The 24,435-nt window shown below is 52.7% G+C and overlaps 2 protein-coding genes across 8 annotated transcripts; one reads left to right on the plus strand and one right to left on the minus strand.

Annotated features, from left to right (window-relative positions):
• On the plus strand, positions 1-6,526 carry CYBC1 (cytochrome b-245 chaperone 1). 4 transcript variants are annotated; one of them, XM_082603072.1, is made up of 7 exons: positions 4-102; positions 1,141-1,268; positions 2,336-2,377; positions 2,977-3,050; positions 3,638-3,734; positions 4,349-4,493; positions 4,896-6,526. In XM_082603072.1, the coding sequence occupies exons 2-7, from the start codon at positions 1,184-1,186 to the stop codon at positions 5,014-5,016; spliced, it is 564 nt and encodes a 187-aa protein (XP_082459198.1). In that variant the 5' UTR covers positions 4-102; positions 1,141-1,183; the 3' UTR covers positions 5,017-6,526. The 4 variants fall into 4 exon arrangements, with proteins under 4 accessions (XP_082459201.1, XP_082459198.1, XP_082459200.1 ...); XM_082603073.1 differs by having other exon boundaries at positions 13-102; positions 1,102-1,268; XM_082603075.1 differs by lacking the exon at positions 4,349-4,493 and having other exon boundaries at positions 1-102.
• On the minus strand, positions 6,522-24,092 carry HEXD (hexosaminidase D). 4 transcript variants are annotated; one of them, XM_082603017.1, is made up of 14 exons: positions 23,977-24,092; positions 23,625-23,674; positions 21,761-21,901; positions 18,893-19,002; positions 16,835-16,922; positions 12,268-12,432; positions 10,947-11,130; positions 10,037-10,108; positions 9,712-9,907; positions 8,857-8,939; positions 7,852-7,930; positions 7,675-7,776; positions 7,414-7,503; positions 6,522-6,867 (listed from the first exon to the last, which is right to left on the minus strand). In XM_082603017.1, exons 2-14 carry the CDS (start codon positions 23,637-23,639, stop codon positions 6,606-6,608), a joined length of 1,587 nt encoding a protein of 528 aa, XP_082459143.1. In that variant the 5' UTR covers positions 23,640-23,674; positions 23,977-24,092; the 3' UTR covers positions 6,522-6,605. The 4 variants fall into 4 exon arrangements, with proteins under 4 accessions (XP_082459143.1, XP_082459144.1, XP_082459146.1 ...); XM_082603018.1 differs by lacking the exon at positions 21,761-21,901; XM_082603019.1 differs by lacking the exon at positions 6,522-6,867 and having other exon boundaries at positions 7,457-7,583.
• Positions 24,093-24,435: the final 343 nt, after the last annotated feature.

Raw genomic sequence — 24,435 nt, forward strand, 5'->3', positions numbered from 1 at the left:
GGGTCCGGAAGTCAGCCGGCTTAGCCCCCCAGCTCCGGAAGTCGGAGGCCGGCGGGTCCTGAAGCCTGGCGGTCCGGCCTTTCCCCGCGTCCGCGCCCGCAGGTTAGTGTCCGCAGTGGACGGGCCGTACCGCCGTCGCGGGTGGGAGGTGCGGGGTGGGCTGGGGGGCGGCTCCCGCAGCCGGGGTCCTGCTGGGAACGCAGTCTCGGGACCCAGCCCGGCTCAATGCCCCGGAGGCCTGGCGGCGCGCGAGCCGGCGGGGCGCCTGGTGTGGCCGCAGGGGTCAGCGGGGCGTGTCCAGGGTGGCTTGTGCCGGTGACAGGCGTGATCTCGCCCCGCGGGCGGCTGAGTCGCGCGTGGAGACAGATGAGGCATGTCAGGGGAAGGAGCCGGTGATGTCCCAGGATCCTGGCTTCGTTTGTGTGAAGTGAATTCACTATTTGTTGTCAGAAATTTGACTTGACTTCACAGGGAATATCTGAAAAGCTACCCAGAACGGGGTCCCTGGAGCCAGCATTTCGAGCGTATTGCAGCGTGCAGGGCAAAATTCTCCACGTGTGGAAGATCAGTCCCCTTTGCTGACTCGTTCATTAAACCAGTGCTCTGGACCCTCCGCTCCCTCCGCTCCCTCCGCTGGGTGCAGACTGTTCTCGGCAGCTGTAGGAGACCGTAGAGCTGGCTTTTTCGGTCAGTGCCAGTACAGACTCAAACTATGATGAGACTTTCAGTTCCCTTTTTCAGAGGCCAGCACAGGGAAATGAGGGTGTTCTGGTAGGTTCCGGTAAGGTGCCGGAAGTTTGAAGCCTGCTGGGGGCTAACGGTTTCCAAGAGACTGAGGTTTCCAGGTAGGAAGGGAGCAGGTGATGATCAAGTGCTTGTTGATGCTTTGTGAGTCGGAGCAGGGGACAAAGCCCCAGTGCAACCATTACAACTGAGCAGAGAAGAACCTTCCTTACAGGTCTCTGGGGGATTAAGTGATTTGCCAGACCGCAGAGACTGCAGTCAGCACGGGCTGACTGGTTCCTGAGCCTGTGTGGGCCTTGCTAGTGGGCAGCCTGGCTTCCTGTTCTGGAGAGGAGCTGGGTTCTTGTCTGTTGGCAGTGGCTCGAGGGCTCCAGCTGTCTGTCTGCCCTTCCCCAGCCCCCCAGTCTCCTGTTGAAAGTTGTGGCAGCACGTTCCAGGGATGTATATGCAGGTGGAGACACGCACCAGTTCCTGCCTCCATCTGAAGAGGGCTCCAGGCATCAGGTCCTGGTCCCTGCTGGTTGGTAAGGATGTTCATATTTCTCAAGTTAAAAATCTAACTTTAAAAAAGGATGAAAATTAAACTAAATTTTTTCATGGTTCTGTTACCCCAAGATATGGCAACTATTGTGCCTTTCCAACTTTTATCCTCTACGTGTGCTTTTACAGATGATGTGTGTCTGTCTTGTCTTTTTTCACCGTTTAACATCCTTTCGTTAATACTCTGCATGCTCTTCTGAGGTCCCCGTACTTCCCCTTTTGCTTGTTTTCATACACCCAGTCCCAGGTATCTGATTTATGTCAGGGCCCACATGATGGAGACAGTGAGGAGTAAGGCGGTGGGGGCCCTGGCCTCCATCCCTGTCAGTACCCATTGGAGGGCCCTGCACTCCCTGGGCAGCTGCACCATGTTGACTGGAACCTAGGTGTGTGGGGAGAAGCTGCTGTGCCTTCAGCAGCCTGGCTGTGGGCCTTCCTTCCCAGGACTCTGCCTGATGTGTCTCATGTGCTGAGTTGTGATTCTTTTTTTTTTTTTTTTTTTTTTTTTTTTTTGCGGTATGCAGGCCTCTCACTGTAGTGGCCTCTCCCATTGCGGAGCACAGGCTCCGGACGCGCAGGCTCAGTGGCCATGGCTCACGGGCCCAGCCGCTTCGCGGCATGTGGGATCTTCCCAGACCGGGGCACGAACCCATGTCCCCTGCATCGGCAGGCGGACTCTCAACCACTGCGCCACCACGGAAGCCCTGAGTTGTGATTCTTTACCTTCAGCCTTGTCTTCATTCCACACAATGTGCTGTCAGTGGGTAAAGCCCACATCAGGTTCCTCTTTCTGGTTCCCCCGTCAGCTCTGCAACCTCACATAGACATGTGTCCAGTGAATACTGTGACTGGTGTAGAACATTCTTCTGAACAGACTTCCCAGTTGTTTCCCCCACTTCGGAGCCTGGTGGTCTTCTTGCCCCCTGCTCCCTGCCCTCAGCCATCCCTGGCAATGGGAAGGGGCTGCTTACTTGGGTCTGTGGGTCCTGGGAGGAGTTGGGCTTTGGGCTGGTGGTGGCCCAATGGGAAGGTACCTGCTTTCTCCTCGCAGGAATCTTGTCGATTGGCCTGGCTGCTGCCTACTACAGTGGAGGTGAGATGCATCACCTGCCCCCCAGGAACTTCCTCAGCTGATTGGGAGAGAAAAAAGGAAAGCCCGTCATTTGTAATCTGCCAGGGCATGGCTTTGGGCACTGCCTCTGCCTCTAAATTGTTTGCGGATGCGGCCCACTTCCACGTGCTGGTGTGTCCCCCGCAGCTTATGTTTTTCACGTACATCTCCAGCATTTTCATATATCATAAAATATTCTTCAGAAAGGCACTCTTGTGTCTGCCTCATGTTCTGTTGCAGGGATGATCCGTGCTTCCAGCAGCTCCCTGTAAGCGTTCCCACCTTTCTGCTCTTACTCACCGTGCCGTGATTGTCATCACGAGTAGACATCCAGGGGAGAGTGAGGGCAGAACTGGGGGAGCACGTCCTGTCCCAAGTGACAGGGACCGCAGTGCTAGGTGGCCATGGCGAGGGTGGGGTGTCCTTGCAGGCATGGGCAGCAAGCCAGGCCCCCAGGTGCCACTCCTGCCCTCGGTCTGGGAAGCAGCTGTGCTGGGGAGGGGGCACCGTCTCTGGGCACGTTGGCCTTCGCCCCTCTGCTGCCTTCCCTCGCCTGATTGTCTCCTGTGTTTGCTCCTCAGATACTCTGGGCTGGAAGCTCTTCTATGTCACGGGCTGTCTGTTCGTGGCCGTGCAGAACCTGGAGGACTGGGAGGTGAGGCCAGCGCAGGAAGGGTGCCCAGGCTTTTGGGCTCCTGGGCTTCCCTGCAGTGCGAATCAAAGCAGGAAGAAAGGCTCCAGGGGCCTAATGCCCCCCCCCCACCCCGCATCCTGAAACTTGAGCTTAGTGGTTTCTGGATAGCTGGACTTGGCCTCTGGACATTGCCTGTGACCATCCCTAGGCGAAGGAATCCTCTAAAGCTGTTGTTCTCCCAGAAGTTCTCCTAGAATAGAAGGGCAAGGCCACTTCCCTCACCTCCCTTTTGTCCCTCTTCACGTGTCCTTTGGGTCGCCTGGCCCCAGTATTGCTCTCTGACTGCCGATTTCCATTCCCTCGTTTGATGACCTCGTCCGCCGTGCTCGCTTCTCTTGAGTGCGGAGAGAGGCTCTGCTTTTCACACCCCAGCCCCGGGAGGGATCAGGCTGCAGGGGTTTGGGGTTCTGATTGGGATGGGAAGGAAGAGGGGCCGCCTCCTTGAGTGTCTGCTCTGGTGAGGGGGGGGACGCAGTCGGCAAGTCTGTGTGTGTTGGGCTGGCTCACAGGCTAGCAGCCAGGTGACTGCCTTGTGGCTGGCGTTCTAGGAAGCCGTCTTCAATAAGAGCACCGGGAAGGTCGTGCTGAAGACGTTCAGCTTGTATAGAAAGCTGCTGACTCTCTGCAGAGCAGGCCATGATCAAGGTGAGGCGTGGGGAGTGAACAGGACACAGGTTACTCTGGGATGGACGGAGGGCGGTGAGCGTCTGTGTGTGATGGCAGGGAGCAGCTTGAGGCCTGGAAATGGGCTGGGTCCAAGCTGGCCGCTCAGTGACCAGGGTTGTGTCCTGCCTTGTGGACGCTGTGTACCCCAGACGTGCCCTGGCCCAAAGGAAATTGCTGGGCAGCCCCCAGCTCAGTGACTGGCCACTAGAAACCAGGAAGGCATTTTCCAGCAGTTGGGGAAAACGAAGCAGAAAGCTGGGCAGCACTGTGCTTAGCCACCCCCTGAGGTGTTAGACTGAGAGAAGGGGTGGGATTTTCAAGGCAACAGTGGGCCTGCTGGACATTCCTTCTCACCCAGACTGGACATTAACCAGCAGCCACACAACCCTGCACTGTGGTCACTGACCTGTGACATCTGAGATCAGGGTCTCGGCATGGGCCCAGCCTCAGACATGGGGTGACACGTGCTCTCTGCTTCATGACAAGCGTGATGTGATCCTCTGCATCGTGGCCCCGAAGCAACTGTGCCAGCACCCAGGTGGGAGGGGCAGGGTGGGTGGGGGACACGGCCACTGACAGGGCCCTGCCCACAGTGGTGGTCCTGCTTAGTGACATCCGGGACGTGAACGTGGAGGAGGAGAAGGTCCGGTTCTTCGGGAAGGGCTATGTGGCGGTGCTTCGGTTTGCCACGGGCTTCTCCCACCCCCTCACGCAGAGTGCTGTCATGGGCCACCGCAGGTAAGCCGAGGACGGGCGACTTGATTGGCCAGGGCTGCCCCTCGCCCCCAGTCAGGTGGTCCTCCCCAGGGACTGCCCTGCACGGCAGGGCATGGAGAGAGGCCTCAGGAATGTGGGGGAGGAGGTGAGGCCGGGGGGGCAGGCCTGCCACCACCCACTATGGGGAGGTCAGGGGTCCCCACAGGGACAGGGGATGGGGACGTCAGGGGTCCCCAGTGGGCATAGAGGACTGGGCTAGGGTCAGGTGAGGGTGGGGATCAGGACTGAAGGTGCTGGGTCCTAGTGGGTTACCCTGGAGGTAGATACCTGGGGTGAGACAGGTATGGTCTTTTGGCTGCTGCGGGGTGGCCAGTACCTCCATCACAATAACCCACCCTTCCTCCCTGTGCCCGTCTGGACCAGTGACGTGGAAGCCATCGCCAAGCTCATCACTACTTTCCTGGAGCTGCACTGCCTTGAAAGTCCCATGGAGCTATCTCAGAGCAGTGACAGTGAGGTCGATGGCCCTGGGGACCAGAGCTGACCTCCACGGAACCCCCGCCTTGGTTCTGGTGGGGCCCCAGCAGGACTGATGGGCCGCCTACAAGTCCTCCTCCTCAGCTCCCGGCTGTGTCCCTGGAAGCCCCGGGGCAGGACCCTCAGCCATTCCTGCTGCTTGCTTCTGTCCTCTGAGCAAAACCACAGTGGGACCTTCTCTGCAGGCTCCGAGGGGTCCAGAGAGGGCACAGGCCTCAGATCTGTCTCTTTCTGGAATCAGACAGCCCACTGGGGCAGCGGCCTGGTGTGGACAGGCCAGACGTGCTAGCTGTGGGGGGCTCAAGGCCTCTGAAACGGGAAGGAAGAACACCCAGGGTCCCAGGGTGTGAGGGCCAGGGCTGAGCTCTTTGGGTCGAGAGGTTTGCCAGGACCAGGTCCTGAGGGTTGCGGTGAGGCTCCAGCAGGCCAGCGCAGGGCCAGCGTCTGGGTGAGGCTCTGAGGATGCTGCCGCACACGTCATCCCCAGGAGTCCCATCTCCTGCCCTGCTCCCCACACCCATCCCTCCCCGCAGCCGGATGTCCTCAGTGGTCAGAAGCGAGGTGCTTGCCTGCGGAGCTGCCAGGGCTCAGGGTGGACGCTAAGGGGCACGCCTGGTTGGTGTGCTGCAGCCACTCCTGAGGCTTCCACAGCCCCCAGACTGCTGTCCGCTCAGGTGGCTCATCTCGAGTCCAACCAGGATTGCAGCCAGGCTCTCACAGAGAGGATAACCTCCCGCCCCTGCCCCCAGAGTAGGCAGAAGTTCTCTCTTCTAGCTTTGTGCAGCATTTAAAAACCTGGACCCACGCAAAAAAAAAAAAAAAAAAAAAAAAAAACAAAACCTGGACCCATCCCTCAGAACCCAGATTCCCAGCTTCTCTTGAACTCTGGTGCTAGGCCTGTGTGTTTGGGGCCGGAATCGCTGGGCTCATGGCTGCCCCTCAGCAGTGCCTGAGCAGCTAGCTGCAGCCACCCTTGTGGAGTCTGGGTGCCAGCCACACTGACCCTCAACTGCACTATTAGTTTTCTCCTGCTTTCTCTGAACCTAGGCTCCTCCGAGGTACAGCATGTGCCCAGAGCACCTCTGAGCGAGGGACCCATGAGGCTGTGCACCTGGGAATGGCTGCATGGACCAGAGGTTCTGAGGCTGCCTGGGTGAGAGATGGCAACTTCCAGGGAACTCCAGAGAAATGAGATCCTCTCCCTTACCAGTGGTGGCCGCCAGCCAGCCCTTAATTTGGGCACACAGTCATTTAAACATGCCAAAGTTAGGTTTCTAAATGGTTAAACCTGAAATACTTTTTTCTTAAAAGGTGTGAAACAGCTATGGTTGGTTTCTTGTGTGTTTGCCCCTGGGCTGGAGGAGGGAGGGTGTTTGGCCAGCTCCCCTCTCCCAGGACTGGGCTGTGCGAGGAGGGTCTCCAGACCATCGTGAGGGCCAGTAACTAAGTCTTTCAGAGTTCTGGCTTCCACTCTCCTTTTTATTTTGAAAGAATTAAAGTTCTAACGCTGATCACTGCATAGGCCCAGAGTGTCTTTTCCTTCCATGTTTACTCTTGTTTCTGTGGGCGCTGTCTGCTGGCACGGCTGCCCAGGGCTCAGGAGGCGCACGTGGGGCCGGGTACAGCTGATGAGACTGCAGGGAGGCCGACAGCCTGAGCTTGGCCCCCTCCCCTCGGGTCCTGACCCGAGTCGGGCCTGGGGCTGGCTGCCTCACCCAGATCCTGCAGCAGAGCCTGCAACCGCCGCAGGCTGGGGCGCACGTTCTCCTCCAGCCACTCCTCCACTGCGTCTGGGTAGAAGACACGCTGCAGGGCAGCCTCCAGCTCCTCCACGAGAACGCTCCACCTGGCCAGGAGACTGAGGACCAGGAGGCAGTGAGCCTGCCTGGCGAGGGCCCTGGGGCATACCCTCATGGCCTCCAGAACCCCACGGGTCAGTACATCCCGTACCTCAGTTTACTCATCCATAGAACAGGGCCGTTAGCACCAGCCTCATAGGGTTGTTGGGAATAAGTGAATGACTGTCACAGTCTGACCTCTGAAACTAGAAGGCACTTCACAACTGGCTGGCAGGGTTTTTCTTGGTGCATGAACCTGCTGACAGTTGACTGCATCTTATACTCAGTGGGGACAGTCTGTGTTGGCCTCTCTCAGAGCCAGGATCAGCCCTAGGCAGTCTGGTTCTATGGTGAGCCCTGGACCCTGCTCAGGGCATCTGGTGACCCTCACCCTCTCAGGCAGGAACACCTCAGTTTCTCTAAAGCCTAAAGGCACAGCTGATTCAGTTGAGTCACCTAGGAATCCACGGCTGCAATAACTAGAAAGCTTGTCTAGAAAGCTGCCAGCATGCAGTAGAGGGTGGGCAGCCTCGGGGATGGGCACGGCTGGGAGGGGTGTGGGCTACCTGTGCGCCTGGGGCTGGATGTGCTGGATCATGACGGGGTGGATGAACTTCTGCCTGCGATGGTAGGGACTGAACCAGCCGGTCACATACCTGGGGGCAAATCCACACACACAGGTAGGCACGCTGTGGCTCGTAAGGCTCGGTCGTTGTAAAATAAGACCTTTGAAAATCTGGTAGAAATTTTAAAAAGTTGTTTTCCACCCAGAAAGTCTTCTTGCAGGATTGGCTGGCCCTCATCCTGCCGGGTAGGGGGTCACTCACCTGTCCCTCTCCAGCAGCGCATCCACGGAGCTGCACAGATGGAGGCTGACTTGTGTGATGAGGTTCAAGATGTCACTGCCAGGGAAGGAGCCGGCCCTCTCACTGCACAGGGAGCCGCCGTGCTGAGGATGCATCCAAATATGAGGGGACAGGCAGGGCTGGGGGTGAGGGTGTTACCTCCTAAAATCCGTTGCTTCCAAGCTCGAAGTCCCAAGAAAGTTCTCCACTCTTGCTTTAACGTTTTCGGCAAAGCCTCCTAAAACCAACCACAGACGGAGGTTGGAGGGGCCTCTGGAGGAGAAGGTGGCCTGGACTCCGTGCTGGCTGGACCTCCTGGCCCTCAGGCATGGGTGGTGGGCAAAGCAACTGAGAAGGACCACCAGCCAGGCCCAGCTGAGCACATGCTGACCTCAGGGGTGGGTTAGCCCAAGGCTACTGCAGCCTGGTGGGGAGGTGAGAACACGCTGGAGGCTCTGTGCTGCCTGCCTCCTGGGGAAGGGGTGCCAAGGCCAATGCGCTCCTATTAGCACAGGCATCTGCTCTGTTGTCTGTACCTTTTCCCGAAGAGTTCAGAACTAACACTTCAAAAGAGGATAAGCCAGAGTCCCAGTATCTGTCCTTCCACCTCCCTGTAGCTCAGCACAATACAAAGTGTGTTTTTCAGTCCTCTTTCCTCAACCACCTCGATGTTTTTGTGTGTCAACATCACATATGTTGCTACTTAAATTCCCACCTGGTCCCATATAACATGCAGTTTATGTAACCAGGGCCTCGTCACCAACCTTGCCTGCTGGTCTCCTCTGTCTCTAAGCATCTATGCCCACACCTGGCTGCTCCCTCGAGAACCAGAAGTGAGGGAGCTGCCCCACTGGGGCCACACCCACCAGCACTGGGCATTCAGGATATTTACGAAGGCAGACCCTCCCCTGCACCCTAACCATGATGAATTTCCTTGTGGGTTCACTGTGCCTGCGGGGCATGTCCCCCTAACTTCCTGGTCTGTGTCTTGGGTTTAGGCTCGAAGACCCGGGCTGCAGTGGGGTGGGTGGGTGGGTGGGTGAGCTGGGGCCATGGGTGCGTTCCCCTCCCCTGCACTGGTTGGAAGACCACAGTCCAGCCCCAAGGAGGTGGCAGTTGGGGGCCCCGGGCACTAGGCATCCTGAGAGGAGCAGGGGACCATACCATGTAGAAGCACCTGCAGACAGACAGCCAGGGACGGGATTCCCACGGGCAGCAGCTCGCACAGCACAGAGAAGTGGTCATACCTAAGACCATGGGAGAGGGACGCTCAGCACAGCAGATGCTCAAACACGAGTCACCGCGAGACAGGACGGATCTAGAAGCTTCTGCAGAGCGGTTGCTGCTTCCGTAAGGTTCCATGGCTTTGCAGGAACCTCACCCAGAGTGACCTGCCTGGGCTCAATGTTCTGTGGTTGCCATCCTGAAATCCCTAAGTTAACCTTTGACTCAGCTGTATGAGTGAGGGCTGAGGTCCAGTGGGTCAGCCCTGCCTCCCGCTACCTCCTGTGGGTTCAGGGCCTCCTGCTCTTGGTGTCAGGGCCACCTGGCCTCCCACTCAGGATGGGACCTGAGGCCAGGACTTGCCTGGGACCAGGGGTTTACCTGTAGCTCTACTTTTCAAATGATGTGAAATCCTAAACAAGCCAAAGTCTGTCCTCATGCCTCTCCCAACATGACCTCGGGCGGGGGCGGGCAGGACAGGGTGAAGAGACAGGTGGTTTGGACAGAGCATGGGCCAGGAGGGCCAGTGCCCTAGGGCCCTGAACACCCCAAGCAGTGTCCCCTCTGCAGAGTGTGGTGTGAGGGGCTTGACCCCAAGTGGCTTGTTTTGTGCAGCTGGTCCTTCCACACCCTCCTCAGAGGGCTGGCTGCTTCCCCTTGACCGAATGGCAGGAAGGACTGAGGCCCAGACTGGATGGGCCAAGGAGGGTGGTGTGTCCTAGGTGACGGGAGCCGCTTAGACCCTCCCGGGAAAGGCCGGCCCCAAGAACGTCCCTGGGGCCTGCATAGCCTCACCTCTGCCAGCCAGTCAGGACAATGCCCTGCAGCGTGTCCGCTGGCACGCTGCCCGCCACCTGCAGCCACTGCATGTGGTTTCTGAGGTGGTGCTCGATGGGGGTCAGGGCCTGGCTTGCCCCTGTGGCTCCCTTGAAGGCACTGGCGGCCCAGAGCCAGGAGAAGCCGCTCTTCCGGTACTTCTCCATGAGGAGCGCTGGGTAAGCAAGTGAGAGGTGTGAGTGGCAGACCTGAAGAGGTGCAGCCGGGAAGCCCGAAACACACACCTGTCCAGGTGGAAAACCGGGAGGAGCCCAGGACCACCGGGCTCTGCTATGGTACTGACCCTTGCTGTGGACGTCCAGGTCGGCCCCGTAGTCCCAGAGCACAGGTTCCACCAGCTGCGGCACCCTCGATGCTGGGGGTGGAGAGAAGCTGTGAGGGCGCGTCCCTCTAACTCTCCCTTATTGTGTTAAAATGGATTTAAGTACAGACTCAATACTATGCTATGATTTTGGCTGTAAATGCCACAGCCACAAGGCCAGCTGGCTTTGGAAGTGACTGGACACTGCTGGAGCTGCCAGGGGTGAGTCCCAGGCCAGCGGTCCCAGAGCTCCCTCGAGGGGGACACACTGTCTGCATGCGGGGCCGGCCCAGGTGCAACAGGAACATACCGCTAAGTGGACTTAATTATAATTAATTAAAACCCAAGTGGCCACATGTGGTAGAGGCTGCAGTGAGGACACCTGGGTGGGCCTTGCGGAAGCGTGGGCCACGACCTCCCTGTCTCCCCCCAGAGCCTCAGGCAGGCTGGGCCCCGGAGGGCTGGGGGGCCACTGCTTCCCTCCACCAGCTGGTGTGAACCTCAGTAGAGGCCCCTGCATGGCTGGCCGTGCAGGTGTGTGGGGCTGAGGCCCCTAGAAGCACTGGAAGCTCTCAAGCGCCACCAGGGGCCCTTTCCCCCCCGCACACCCAGCTTTTGATGGTCAGCGCCCCTCGGGGCCTCGTGCTGCTCTCTGGGTCAGATCTCTCACAACAGTACTCCTGGCAAGACTCCAGGAGGCCTTTTAGGGGAATGGCATTTTCATCTGAGAAACAGTCCTAACAGGATGGTCTAGAGTTAGCTTTGGTACGGATCTACTACACGGTCTCTCCTTGACAGTCGGGGGCTCAGAGTAGCTCGGCTTCCTCCCCTCATGGCACCAGGAAGCCCCCTGAGGAGCGTGGCCGGTCCCCCAGGGCCATGCCTGGCCGACCTGAGAGCTGGTCCTCGGGGATGTCCCGCAGCATGTCATCCCACACCAGGGGCGTCGTGGTGGGGTGCCGGGCCTGCACGTGGCTGGCCACCGCCTCCATGTAGGACAGACACAGCTCTGCTCTGGTGTTGGGCTCCTGCTGCAGCCACTGTCTTGAGTCCTCACCCTCTCCGAGGTAGTAGACCTGGGAGGAGACACAGGTGGGTTTGCCCCAGGACCACCCATCCTCACCCGCGGGTTCACGCTGTGGCCTGGGAGACTCTCGGGGCAGCTGCCCACGGGGAGGAGACAGTGAAGGGTGCCCTTGCCTTCTGCACCGAGACCCGAACCTCGACTCAAGACTCCCTTGAGCCTGGGCAAGGAAGTCTCGAGTCTGGAGCCCCACAGCAGCCAGAAGATGGAAATAACCAGATGTCCAATAACACAAGATGGATAAACAGAGCGTGGCCCGTCCACTTGCTGGAACATCACTCAGCCACGCTGGAGAGGGTGCCCAGTGAGAGAAGCCCATGCATGGGGCAGGACTCCGTTTATGGGGTGCTGGGGGGCAACGTAGAAATGGAAAGGAGACTGATGGATGCAGGGGCGGAGGACAGGGCGGCAGGGAGATGAGAGGTCCTGCAGTAGCCGGGGGGAGGGCTGCACAACACTGAGAATGACTTAAAAGTTACTGGATTATTCACTTTAAAGTGGTTACAGTGGTAAATTTTATGTTGTGTGTATTTTACTACAAAAAAGAGATTTTTTTTTGAAGAAGAGGATCAAGCTCTGGGGTAAAATGCCTACAAACCACCGTCCCAGCTCAGATGCCCAAGCTCAGACGAGCAGAGGCCTTTGGGTCACTGTGCTCGGTGGCTCGGTATCTTCCTGGCCACTGTGTTTTTCAAGGACAAGGAGGGCACCCCCGGGAGCCACTTTTCCAGCCAGTGCTCCACGGCCCTAAAGTGGTAATTTCCTTTCTCCCACAGTCCAAAACTGTTCTTCTTCAATTGGAAGAAAGTAACCAGCTCAAACTCATGGCCACGCTGACCCCGAGGACATGAATGTGCAGTAACCGGGGGCTGCTCTGCTGCTGTCCCGTGGGTGCCTGCACCCCATTGCACCCTGCTTGGCTCGGCAGGTTTGCCGGTACGAGATCACCCGTCAGCTGGGACCAAGGCCCTCACGGGGGACATCTCCTCGGCCAGCACTTCTTTATCCTCGGAACTACTTTTCTATTTAAGAGAAGAACCCACGAGGTGGGAGAAGGTGACCGTGAGGTGAAGAAAAGGGGCTGCTGCAGAGCTGGGGGAGCCGCCTGCTGGCAAGGCAAGGCACCCACCTCGTCACAGCCGATGTGGAGCCACCGGGCGCCCGGGTGCAGCGCCATCACCTGGTCAATCATGGCTCCAACCAGTGCCAGGGACTCCGCCTTGTGGGGATTCAGGGTGTTGGGGAAAAGTGCCACTTCCCGGAGGTGAGCGAGAGCCTCGTGCTTCAGCACAAACTGTGTGGAGACAACAGGAAAGCTGGTGGCCCTGGGGAGGACCTTGTCCCCGAGCTCCCCGAAGTCCAGCTCCTGCCTCTGCGTCCTGATGGCCTCGCATCTATTAAGAGTCCCTGGAGGGGCCGGCGGGGCTGCACTGCGGACCAGAGCCAGGGTGCCAAGTGGGCGGGTCTCTGAGTAACCTGGCTGCTTGGTCAACCGTCCTTCTCCCTTCCAACTCTAACTGGGCTGAATGAGAAAACGGAAAAGATAGCTTCCCTTCACAACAGAATTACACACGGATGGACTTCTCGCTCAAGTGAAGATGCTGGCAAATCCTCTCCCCAAAACAAGTACAAAGTGGAATGATTTGTCCAAAACGACCGTCTCAGGGCTCCAGAGACCAACCAAAGGTGAACAACAAATTGGGAAATGCGTGTTCATGAAAGGCTGCCATAACTTTGGGTAAAAACAGCTTCTGCAGCTTCTGCCTAGGTGCTCCCACCCCCCACAATGGCTGGCTGTGGGTAAACCCGGCCTTTGGGGACCTGTCAGTGAAAGTGGCAAACTGTTCTGAATTCTGCGGTCCCCACAGGGCTACAGAGGTGACACATATTCTCCTTACGCACCGGCTGGCTGGGGCCACACACACCCGGGGGCCCGAGCAGGCTGGGTGGAAAGCAGAAGCCGCGGCAGACTGAGAACTGCCTGAACCCTGAGTGTGGCCCCCCAACCCCTGTGGCATAAGGTGGGGCCTTATGGGCTCGGGCACAACCACCACCCAAACCCTGCGGAATCATCAGCTGTGAAGACCGAAGAGTGACCCCTAGGGCAAAAACCGAGAACAAGAATACAAAAACAACAGAGGCATCCGTGGCCACACACAGCTGGGGAGACAGATTAAATCCAGGCAACTTACCACTACCCATGGGGGGAAAAGTCAGACTTGCTATAACATATGATCTGAAATGTCCAGTTTTCAACCAAAAATTGAGACATGCAAATAACTGGAAAGTGGGACCCAGACTCAAAGAAAAAACAATTATATGGAAACTGATGCTGAGTGGACCTAGATGTTGGATTTATCAGACAATTATTTCAAAGAAACTATTATGAATATGTTCCAAGAATTAAAGGAGGGGCTTCCCTGGTGGTGCTGCGGTTAAGAATCCGCCTGCCAATGCAGGGGACACGGGTTCGATCCCTGGTCCGAGAAGATCCCACATGCCGCAGAGCAACTAAGCCCACGCGCCACAACTACCGAGCCTGTGTTCTAGAGCCCGTGCTCTGCAACGAGAAGGCACTGCAATGAGAAGCCCCCGCACCGCAATGAAGAGTAGCCCCCGCTCACCACAACTAGAGAAAGCCCGCGTGCAGCAACAAAGACCCAACGCGCCAAAGTAAATGAATGAATGAATTTTTAAAAAAATTTAAAAAAAAGAAAGGAAGTATTTACAATAAGGGAAATTAAAAAATCCATTCAGGGGGAATTCCCTGGTTGTCCAATGGTTAGGACTCTGTGCTTTCACTGCCGAGGGCCCAGGTTCAATCCCTGGTCAAGGACCTAAGATCTTGCAAGCCACGCAGGGTGGAAAAAAAAATCCATTCAATGGGCCCAGCAGATTTGAAATGTCAGAAGAGAGAGTCAGTGATTGGAACAAAAGATCAACAGAAATTATTCAATCTGAGTAACCGAGGAAAGGTGCAAGAAAATGAACAGAGCCTCAGAGACCACAGGGCAACATCGAGCTGCCAACACATGAGCTAAGGAGTCCCAAAAGAAGAGAAGGGGACAGAAAAAAACATGAAGAAATGGCCCCAAACTTCACAAAAGTGAAGAAGCTCATCAAACTCCAAGGAAGATAAAGGCAAAGAAACCCAAACCTGGACACAACATAACCTAAAAGGCACATTTAGGGGAATAACACAATTAATGGCTGACATACCACGTTCGTGGTTTGGAAAACTCAACACAGTAAAGAGGTAATTTTCTGCCAAAACTGATTTACAGATTTAACACAATCCCAATCAAAATCTCAGCAAGGTTTCTAGTAGATACATAGAGAAACTGAATCTAAAATACATATGAAGAGGCAAAGGAACTAGAATAGCCAGAGTAATTCTGAAAAAGAATAAAGTTGGAGGAATCTCACTACCTGATTTTAAGACTTACAATAAAGCTATAACAATCAAGATAATGTGGTATAGACAAAGGGATAACACATGGATCAATGGAACAGAATAGGGTCTAGAAATAGATTCTCATAAATGTGGTCAATTGATTTTTGACAAAGGTGCAAAGGCAATACCAAATTTCAAAGAAAGCACAGTGTTTCTGACAAATGGTGTTGGCACCACTGGTCAAGTAGTGCCATACTACGCGCAAGAAAAATGAACCTCCACCTCACACCTCACACAAAAACTAACCCCAAATGGATCATAAGTCTAAACAGAAAATGTTCAAGTGTAAGACTTCAGAGGAAAACAGGAAAAACCTTCATCACCTGGTGACTGGCAGAGTTCTTAGAAATGACATCAAAAGCATGATGCATCAAAGAGAAAAACGGATAAACTGGACTTCGTCAAAGTTAAAGACTTTTGCTCTTTGAAATACACTGTTAAGAGAATGAAAGGACAAACTGCAGATTGGGAGAAAATGTTTGTAAATCACATATCTAACAAAAGACTTTGTCCAGAACAAAGAATTTTAAAAACTCAACAGTTCAGAAAGTGAAATGCGCAAAATCCTTGAACTGTGCTTCACTGCTGAAGAGGCTATTCTGATGCAAGTGACCAGACATAGAGTCTTCGCCAACCCTGCTGACACCTTGATTTTGGACCGCTGTCCTCCAGACAGTGAGAGAACAAATGTCTGTAGTTTAAACCGCCTGGTTTGTGGTCCTTTGCTATGGTAGCCCCAGGAGACGAATCCACCTTAAGAGCAGAGCAAGGCCACTTAAGGAGCAGGAGGGCGTGGTACGATGGAGCTGTACTTGAGGTGCTCAGACCAGCTGTGGAGGGGAGCAGGGCGCAGGGTGGGGATGGGCAGAGTGATGCTGGGAGACCCACTGGAGGACTTTACAGCCCGTCAGGCAGTAGCTTAGACAAGGATGGTGACAGTGGGACGGAGGGAATGCTGACTCAGGTGGCAGAAGAGCAAAGGGTAGGACCTGACAGTAGACGGGAAATGCAGCTGGAGTGGGGGGTTGGGGATGGTACAGCCCCTCCCTGAGGCTGGAAGGGGCCTCTCAACAGAGACACCAAGCAGACAACTGTAGACTAGAACCCAGGGTCTGCACTAGAGACGGGGGTCCTGGGAGTCACTGAGGACAGGAAAGGGAAGCAGGAGGGGGAAATGGCTTTGTCCAGAGGAGTGTGAAGTGAGTAGAGGGCCCTCGAGAGGTGCCATGGGGACAGCCAAGTCCAGTGCAGCTACAGGACAGCACACAGAGAAGATGCTGGGCACAGCCAGAGCCGGGGAACAGGAGGCTGTAGGGTTTAGGAGAAGGGGGTTGTGGGTAACGAGAGCATGTCAGGACCGGAGCCCAGAGAGCACAGCAGGGAGAGTGCACCAGGAGAGCTGGAGGGCAGATGATGGGAGAGAATCCCCAAACAGGAAGGAAAGCGCCATCACTGGAAGTGAAAGTGAAGATGTGGGAGAAGGACTGCTGATAGATCTAAACGGAGCCTGAGAGCCATTAAATCAGTATTATGTTTAATCTGCTTCCCCTTATCTGAGGCAGATGTGAAAAATATTTTTGAAGATAACAAAGGAGCTTGGGAAAATATTTTCAACATTAAGTGAAAAAGGAGAACACAGAAAGCACGTTTTCTTTTTTTTTAATAAAGTATATTTTTTAAAAATATTTATTTATTTATTTTGGCTGTGCCGGGTCTTAGTTGCGGCACGTGGGATCCTTAGTTGCGGCATGCAGGATCTTTAGTTATGGCACGCAGGATCTGTTTTTAGTTGTGGCATGCGGACTTCTTAGGCGCAGCATGCATGTGGGATCTAGTTCCCCGACCAGGGATCAAACCCGGGCCCCCTGCATTGGCAGCACAATCGAACCAGGGCTCCCTGCATCGGGAGTGCGGAGTCCTACCCACTGGACCACCAGGGAAGTCCTAGAAAGCACATTTTCTTAATGTTGTATTTCACCTCACACAATAATACTTTGATGAATATACATTAAAAAGGAAAACAACCCAGTCTGCAGGGCTCTGTGGGAATCAGGACCCCCATCCAGCTCTTCCCCTCCCCTCCTTGGACAGAGGGTGCTCCCACCTAGAGCTCCGAGCTCCTCAGCCGTTCCCAGAGCCTCTCTGTACAGTACTGAGCTGCTCCCTGCCTGTGTCTGGCCCCGTCTGTGCACCCCTGAACCCCACACCTGGGTACCAGGTAACTTTCCTTCCTCCCACTTACCTCCATGTGCCCAAATGTCTGCACCAAGGGAATGACCTCCAGCTCATTCAGTGTGGCCAGATGCAGGATCTCTTTGATTTCGGAGGGGCTAGAGAGACCAAGACCACCCAGAGAGGTTCACGCAGGCTTCCATTCAGGCTCCCCCCAACCCCCCTCGTCAGGTTCCTGGGGGACGAGTCTACTGCGGAAACTAGCAGGGTTGCTAACTCTGAAAAGCCCAACGGATATTCTCAAGTTTTCAGAGAAGACTCCCATGCTAGAATTTAGGAAAACGATGCTCTGTTATGTCAAGTAACAGTTTACTTCTTGTGAGAATAGTACCAGCTATTCTGACCCAAACTCGACAACAGGCTAAAGTCATTTTACAAGAAACTAGGCCACACAAGCAATCATATTTTAGAGTAAGGGTGGGAAGACGGGCCTGAGAACAAACACACCACCTGTTTCTGTTCAGCCTGTGACCTAAGAATGGTTTCTATGTTTTAAAATTGTTGAGAAAACTCAAGAGAAGAATATTTTGTGACATGTGAAAATCGTATGGAATTCATCCTTCAGTGTCCACAAATAGGGTTTTATTGGAACACAGCCACACCCACTCATTATTATCACCTGTGGCTGCTTTTACCCCACTAATAGTTGTTAACAAAGATCAGTTGGGCTGCACAACCTAAAATATCTACTGTCTGGCCCTTTATACAGAAGGCTGGTGATCCCTTTACAGCGGAAAGAAAAATGAAGAGTTTCAAGATTAGGGTGGGAGTGTCCCTTCAAGCCAGCATTTCGTCTCTGAGGCCACTGAGGACGCCATCCTGGAAAGGCCCACTGCCTGCTCCACCGTGAGTTGTCATTTGTGAATTTATCTCAACTTCTGTATGTGTTTGAACCATCTCTAAAGTTAACCAGTTCTATAAATGAATTGATTTATATAAAGTTCTGTCTTTAAATATACCTTTTTCAAGCTTCACCGGAACCCTGGCACCTTTTTCACTTTCAAAAACGAAGGAACTACACTACCAAACGTAAGTTAGATAGCTAGTGGGAAGCAGCCGCATAGCACAGGGAGATCAGCCTGGTGCTTTGTGACCGCCTGGAGGGGTGGGATAGGGAGGGTGGGAGGGAGGGAGACACAAGAGGGAAGAGATATGGGAACATATGTATATGTATAACTGATTCACTTTGTCATAAAGCAGAAACTAACACACCATTGTAAAGCAATTATACTCCAATAAAGATGTAAAGCAAAACAAAAAACAAAAGAACAAAACGTGTTCATTGTAGGAATAAACACGAATACCTCCGCCATCTCACCACATTAATGCTCTGGTTCATGCCTTTCCTGTTTCCTGCCCACACGTACGTGCTGGGAGTTCTACCACATGCAGCCAAGCTGCCCTCCAGGACGGCTGGGCTGCTTTACAGCCCACCAGTGGGAGGCTTGCTTTTGCTCACCCTTGTGGACACAGAGCATTATCATTTTTTTAAAAGCTTCACCAGTTTGGTAGCCAAGATGGCATTTCACTGTTATTTTATTACTATCATATACTTATTGGCTATTTTTCTTTCTTTTGGGGGGATCAAAATGTTCTTTGCCCATTTTCTTTTGGGCTATTTATTACCGATTTACATGGATACCCATAATTTTAAAGCCAAGTGGGGTGCACCCATGACCGCACTATCTGACTTCACTGATTCTGATCCTCTCCCCTTTAATCCTCACTTTTCTGGTGAAGATCCCGCCTTAAAGAGCAGCCCTCCTTCCCCTGCATGGACACCTGTCAAAGTGTCCTCCACGCACTTCACACCCAGACAAGACTGAAACAGATCACAGCGCTTCCTTGTGGGGGATCATAGCTGATGCTTATTTTCTTTTAAATGTTTCCAAATTCTCTTCAGTGAACATGCTTTATTTTTATGATTAAAGACACACATTTAACAAGACAGAAGAGGACTGTCCTGCTGTCGTTCGATTCTTGCCTGCCCTCCACTCCCTTCCAGGTTGCTGCCCCACACACCCCATTTTCTCTGCAGAGGCATCGCCTTGCTTGGCGGCTCAGGTACCTGTATGCGTGCTTGGCCCTCAGCAGCCTCAGGTGGCCCTCGTAGGGAAACATGTCTTCATACTCGATGAGGAGGCCGTTTGCACCCAGGGCACGGAACAGGGGGAAAATCTGGGGGAGAGGGGGATGTGATGAAGTAGTGACTATTTGAACAGAAAGTGACACACGTGAAGCTCACGGACTCGTTCTTCCAGCTGATGGACATGGATTGCAGTTGATCTTTGTATTTTTCCCACGTACTCTGTGTGATGCCAAATCAAATTCTAAAGTAGTGATGTGTTCATTGGATACAAGGGGGCGGAATGGGGGGGGCTGGGGCAAGGGGAGCCTACAGGGCTTTGGAGGGTTACTGGAGCACCCGGAAGGAGCCTAGAGGAGGGAGATGAAGGAGGAAAGAGGCTGTCCCGCTGTGCTCATGGGGTCCCTCCCCTGGTTCTCCCCCACTTCTTTCTCCACCTTTACCTCAAAGAACATGGATCCCTATTCTCCAGGACTTTTAGGACTGTGCCTACTGTACACAGGACTGAGATTTTCTTCTAGCCTGGCATCATGGCCAGGGGTGGGTGTTAAGGGAGGGGGCTCCTGCAGAAACTCAGAATAGTAACCCACGTCCAGACAAGGGCCACTGTGAGTTTTACGTGATTTGTAGCATTCTTGTTGATGTTGCTATCAGAAGTTTTCTTTCCCCAAGAATATGGGGATGTTCTGAAGCATGCTGGATGGAAGGAGGAAATCAGCTTGGGACTAAGAATTAGCTGGGATAATTGTAAAATGGGTAATCAATAATTGACTGCAAATTACAAGAAGAGGCAGATTGTGGAAAGGAGTCAAACTAACCCAGGTCAATCACTTACACAAATGGAACATAATGGTTACAGCATTTTCGTATTTTCCTCAGCGTTTTTGCTCCTGGTTTCCCTTGTAGCCTTTTGGCCATTTGACCACTGGGTGGCCTCTTTGGCATTTCCATTGGGGGTGGTAGGGATCCTTGGTGCTGTGGGTGGCTAACGGGCTGCTAAGCTCAGCCTAAGGGTGCTACCCAGCCAACTTGTGGAAACAGGAGGAATAAGAAATTGTTGTCTAAACCTCTGACTCTGTCAGCAGCAGCAGGTAATGAAATGGGGGCTCCAGCTACACATAAGCTGGATCTTCTTTGCCTGTCTTCCACATCTATCCATTTGTCACCATGCTTTTATCTCTTCCCACTTGACTTTTTCTTCTCTGCCATTTATTTCCCAATACTGTTTCACATGGCATCTACTCACTTTTTTTTTTTCTAGTTTGGTCTCCGTTTCTGACTTTTTTTTTTCTTTTACTTTCTAATTCATTCCCGAGTCTGGAGGCAATCTTTTCACAACCTCCTTCTGTCTGGCTGTCACATTTCTGGGCTTTTCTATTTCTGACTTATGCTGTTCTTCCATAACTGTATCACTTTCTTAGTATCTCTGCTCTCATTTTGAAATGCTGCGGAACTATGTCATCTGCTTTGTGGTCACACGTTCCTGGTGCACCTTCACTGTTACTCAGATCATTGTCCTCTTTTTTCTTACAGTGTCTTTGTGTGGCACAACTACACTTCTTTTCTGTTGCTCATTTTTAAATGAGATGTGTTTTCTTGTGTTTTTGAGAGCAGGTTCTTCTGTTTGGGATGGAGCTGGGCCCAGGGCTCCCTCTGCTGCTGTTACATAAAGGATTAGCAGTTATGGACTTTGTGTGGCTACTGCCACAGCACGTGGTCTCCACTCCCTCTGGATCCCGTCCCCCCAGTATTTGAAACTTCTCTCCACTTCACCCTCAATGTTCCTGCCCAGCTCAATGTGGATTTCCCCCCCAACACTGTGTCCTTAGTGTGGGCTCTGTCCTTCTGGAAGAAGTTTCTGGAAGGTATTTTGGAGTGCTTTGAGGCCTTGGGCACTCACCCTCAACCTGGAGCCAGGGACAACTCGCCCAGTTTCTGACAAACCTTTACTAGCTGGGCTCTTTTCTGGGTCCTCTGGTCTTGACATCGTCTGAATTCTCTTTTCTCTTTCCTCTACCACCCCCTGCCAGGCTGCTAACCCCACGTGGGTGTTGTGCTGTCGGTGGTTTGGCCCCACCCCTTGCATTTTGGAATTCACAGGGATACCCTGATGCCTATTTTTCATTTAGAGTACCTGGGTTTTCTGTGGCTGCCATAAGAAGTCACCACAAACTGGGTGGCTTGAAACAGTCAGAATTTATTCTCTCACAGTTCTGGAGGCAGAAGTCCAAAATCTAGGGAGTCAGCAGGGCCATGCTCCCCCTCTGAGGCTGTAAGGGGAATCCTTCCTGCCTCTTCCAGCTTCTGGGAGTTTCCAGCACCCTTGGTCCTCCTGGGCTTGTGGATGCATCGATTCTAATCTCTGCCTCTGTCCTCATGTGGTACCTTCCCTGTGTCCTCACATCATCTGCCCTCTGTGTAAGTCTCTGTGTTTACATTCTCCTCTCCTTATAAAGCCACCACTTATTGGATTAGGGCTTTCCCTATCTCCATATGACCTCATCTTATGTCAATGACCTCTGCAAAGATCGTGTCTTTAAATCAGGTCACATTCCGAGGTCCGATGGGTTAGGATTTAAACACATCTTTTTGGGAAACACGATTCAGCTCACAACGAAGAGGCGGTGGTTTCTTTTGTCCTTTCTGTGTTTCCGTTTGCCGTCCTGGTTGCTGTCTGCTTCGTGAGGGGATTCGGGGGAAATTCAAAACCTACGCTGCTGCCACCACCGTGCCCCAACACAGAGCACACAGTTGTGCTCCAAGCACACGTCTACAGAACACGGATTGTTCACAACTTCATAACCAAACCCAAGGCAAGGTGATTCTCTAGAGGAGCAAGGGCGCTCTCACCTCCGAGAGGTAGCAGACCCTCGGTGGGGCTCCTTTCAGGTCCAGATGAACCAGTCGCATCTTAAATGGTGAGCAACCCGACATCGTATTATTGTTTGTGAAGTCATGTGACAAAGAAACCTCTTGTCTGGGCACTTCTTCCTAGTGGAGAAATTCAGGGTTATAGACTCCAGAGGCTCAACTGGCCTGGTCCTTCCAATGTCTGTTTCAGTTCTTATATGAACTGGGAGGGAACTCATTTCACCGACATGAAATTGAATCAAGATGTCTGTCTCGGGACTTCCCTGGCGGTCCAGTGGTTAAGACTCCATGCTTCACACTTCCCTGGTGGCGCAGTGGTTAAGAATCCACCTGCCAATGCAGGGGACATGGGTTTGAGCCCTGCTCCAGGAAGATTCCACATGCCACGGAGCAACTAAGCCCGTGCGTCACAACTACTGACCCTGCGCTCTAGAGCCCGCGAGCCACAACTACTGAGCCCGCATGCCACAACGACTGAAGCCCGTGCACCTAGAGCCTGTGCTCCACAACGAGAAGCCACCGCAATGAGAAGCCCGCGCACTGCAACAAAGACCCAACGCAGCCAAAATAACTAACTAACTAACTAACTAAATAAATAAATAAAAAGACTCCATGCTTCCACTACAAGGGGCATGGGTTTGATCCCTGGTCAGGGAACTAAGATTCCACATGCCATGCAGCGCAGCCAAATCAAAAAAAAAAGGATGTCTGTCTCCATGTTCAAACATAGGGACCCTTGCCATTTAGTTGTGATTTGTCCCTAAAACAGAACAGCACTGTTTCCTTACAAGATGGCTATAATCTGTAATAACACAAATGACTGCAAAACAATTTCTTGTTTTAAAGACTCTCTTATCCTATGTATACTATGCCAGTGAAAACAGGCAAATATCTCAAACACTTTTCAGGCCCCACAATATGATGTTTTTGTAGAAAATTTATCCTCAATTTAATTCTACTTTGAATAGCGTTAAAAACAATTATGTTTCTAGAGTTCGAGTCAGCTTGGTTGTACAGAGGAGGAAGTTCTAAAAATTTATTCTAGGTCAGAGAAAACTATCTGTGATTTAAAACAGGCCATTGATAATTTAAAAAACAAGTAAGCCACAAGTTTATCAGTGCTGGCTAGTTTATGTTAAACTAGAGAAAGTTTCTGGATGATACTGAAGCAGCTGGGAAACAGTGAAATCTTATTTATTCTATCATAAAACACCAAGGATTAGATTGGAAAATGGAAGAAAATCTTTGTACATTGGTCATATATTCAGCTCAGTAATTCAAACTACTCATTCTGTGCAAGGATTCATAAATCCCTGACCTTAAGGAATCCATAATATAGCAGAGGAAATAACATAATGCACACAGAAACCAATCAGTTTGATTTTTTTAAGAATAAACTATATTCAAGACAGTCTCAATGACAAAGTTCTTAAATCAATTACCTAAATTACAACTGAGAAGTGGATGAGTTTAAGACAAAGCATTCTGAAAAACTGCAATGTTTTAAAGTTGAATTGTTTTACATTTAAAAAACACCCCCCAAAAAAACCCAAATCTATATTCCTGGGAAAAGGATTAAAAGAAATAAAAAAAATTTTTTAAAATATTTTCCTGGCTGCGCCGTGCAGCACGTGGGATCTTAGTTCCCCGACCAAGGATCGAACCTGCGCCCCAGGCATTGGAAGTGCAGAGTCTTAACCACTGGACCACCAGGGAAGTCCCAAAAGAAAAAATTTTGAGCTGAGAAGTCTGCATTGGTCCTGTGTGTGCCTCCTCGTGTTCAGAAAGAAATCCTCCTATTATTCCTGTAGCCCTAGGGCAGGAATGAACACAAACATCTTACCTGCATCAGACACATTCAGAGTTGTTTATCAATGTAAGTTGCTGCAAAATCTAAAGGAAAAGGAGAGGGAGAATTCAGTAATCCATCTTGTGAGTGTGTAGTTCTTTGCTTTGATTCCCTCCTGCATGAAGTCTATAGAAATGTGATTATTTCAAAGACTTGGGTCAACTGTCATTATTGTTACCAGACAACCTGGCAGGTCTGCAATTGTCCCAGTTCCTCGGGCTTCCAGTTAAGTTACCAGGAAATGGCATCTGATTTCCCCAGTTTCGGGATTGTTGGGCAGATCTCTTTTCCTGTTCAATGAGTCTAAGTAGGTTTTCTTTTCCCCCTGTATCAGTAAATTACTCACCTTCTTCAGACTTAATCCTCATGAATGAACCTCACTGCTAATTCCACTCTTTCAGAATCAGGTATCTCCACAGGGCTGGTTAAGATCTTACTTCTTGCCCACTGGACGTAAGGTTCTCTAGGGAAATTGAATGTTGTAAACCAAGCAGCAGGGCCTAACGGATACATGTGTACTGAGCACCAACTGGACCCAGTGCCCTCCGGTGTGGCATGGGCCGGGGGAGAGGGGCGTGGAAACCCCACAGAAGAGGGTGCGGAGTCCCTGGGAGGAGGGCTTGGAGGCCCCGGGCGGGGAAAGGGCTTGGAGAGCCACGGGAGGAGGACTTGGATACCCCCGGGGGGTGGGCTTGGAGACGCCGGGAGAGCACGCACGGCGGGGCGAGGACACACTTCAGACGAAGGCTTGGAGGCTCTTCGGGTTCCGCGGAGGGCAGGGGAGGAGAGGGGTCAGGCAAGGGCG

This window comes from Mesoplodon mirus, assembly GCF_964341445.2.
Source record: "Mesoplodon mirus genome assembly, chromosome: 18".
NCBI lineage: Eukaryota > Metazoa > Chordata > Mammalia > Artiodactyla > Ziphiidae > Mesoplodon > Mesoplodon mirus.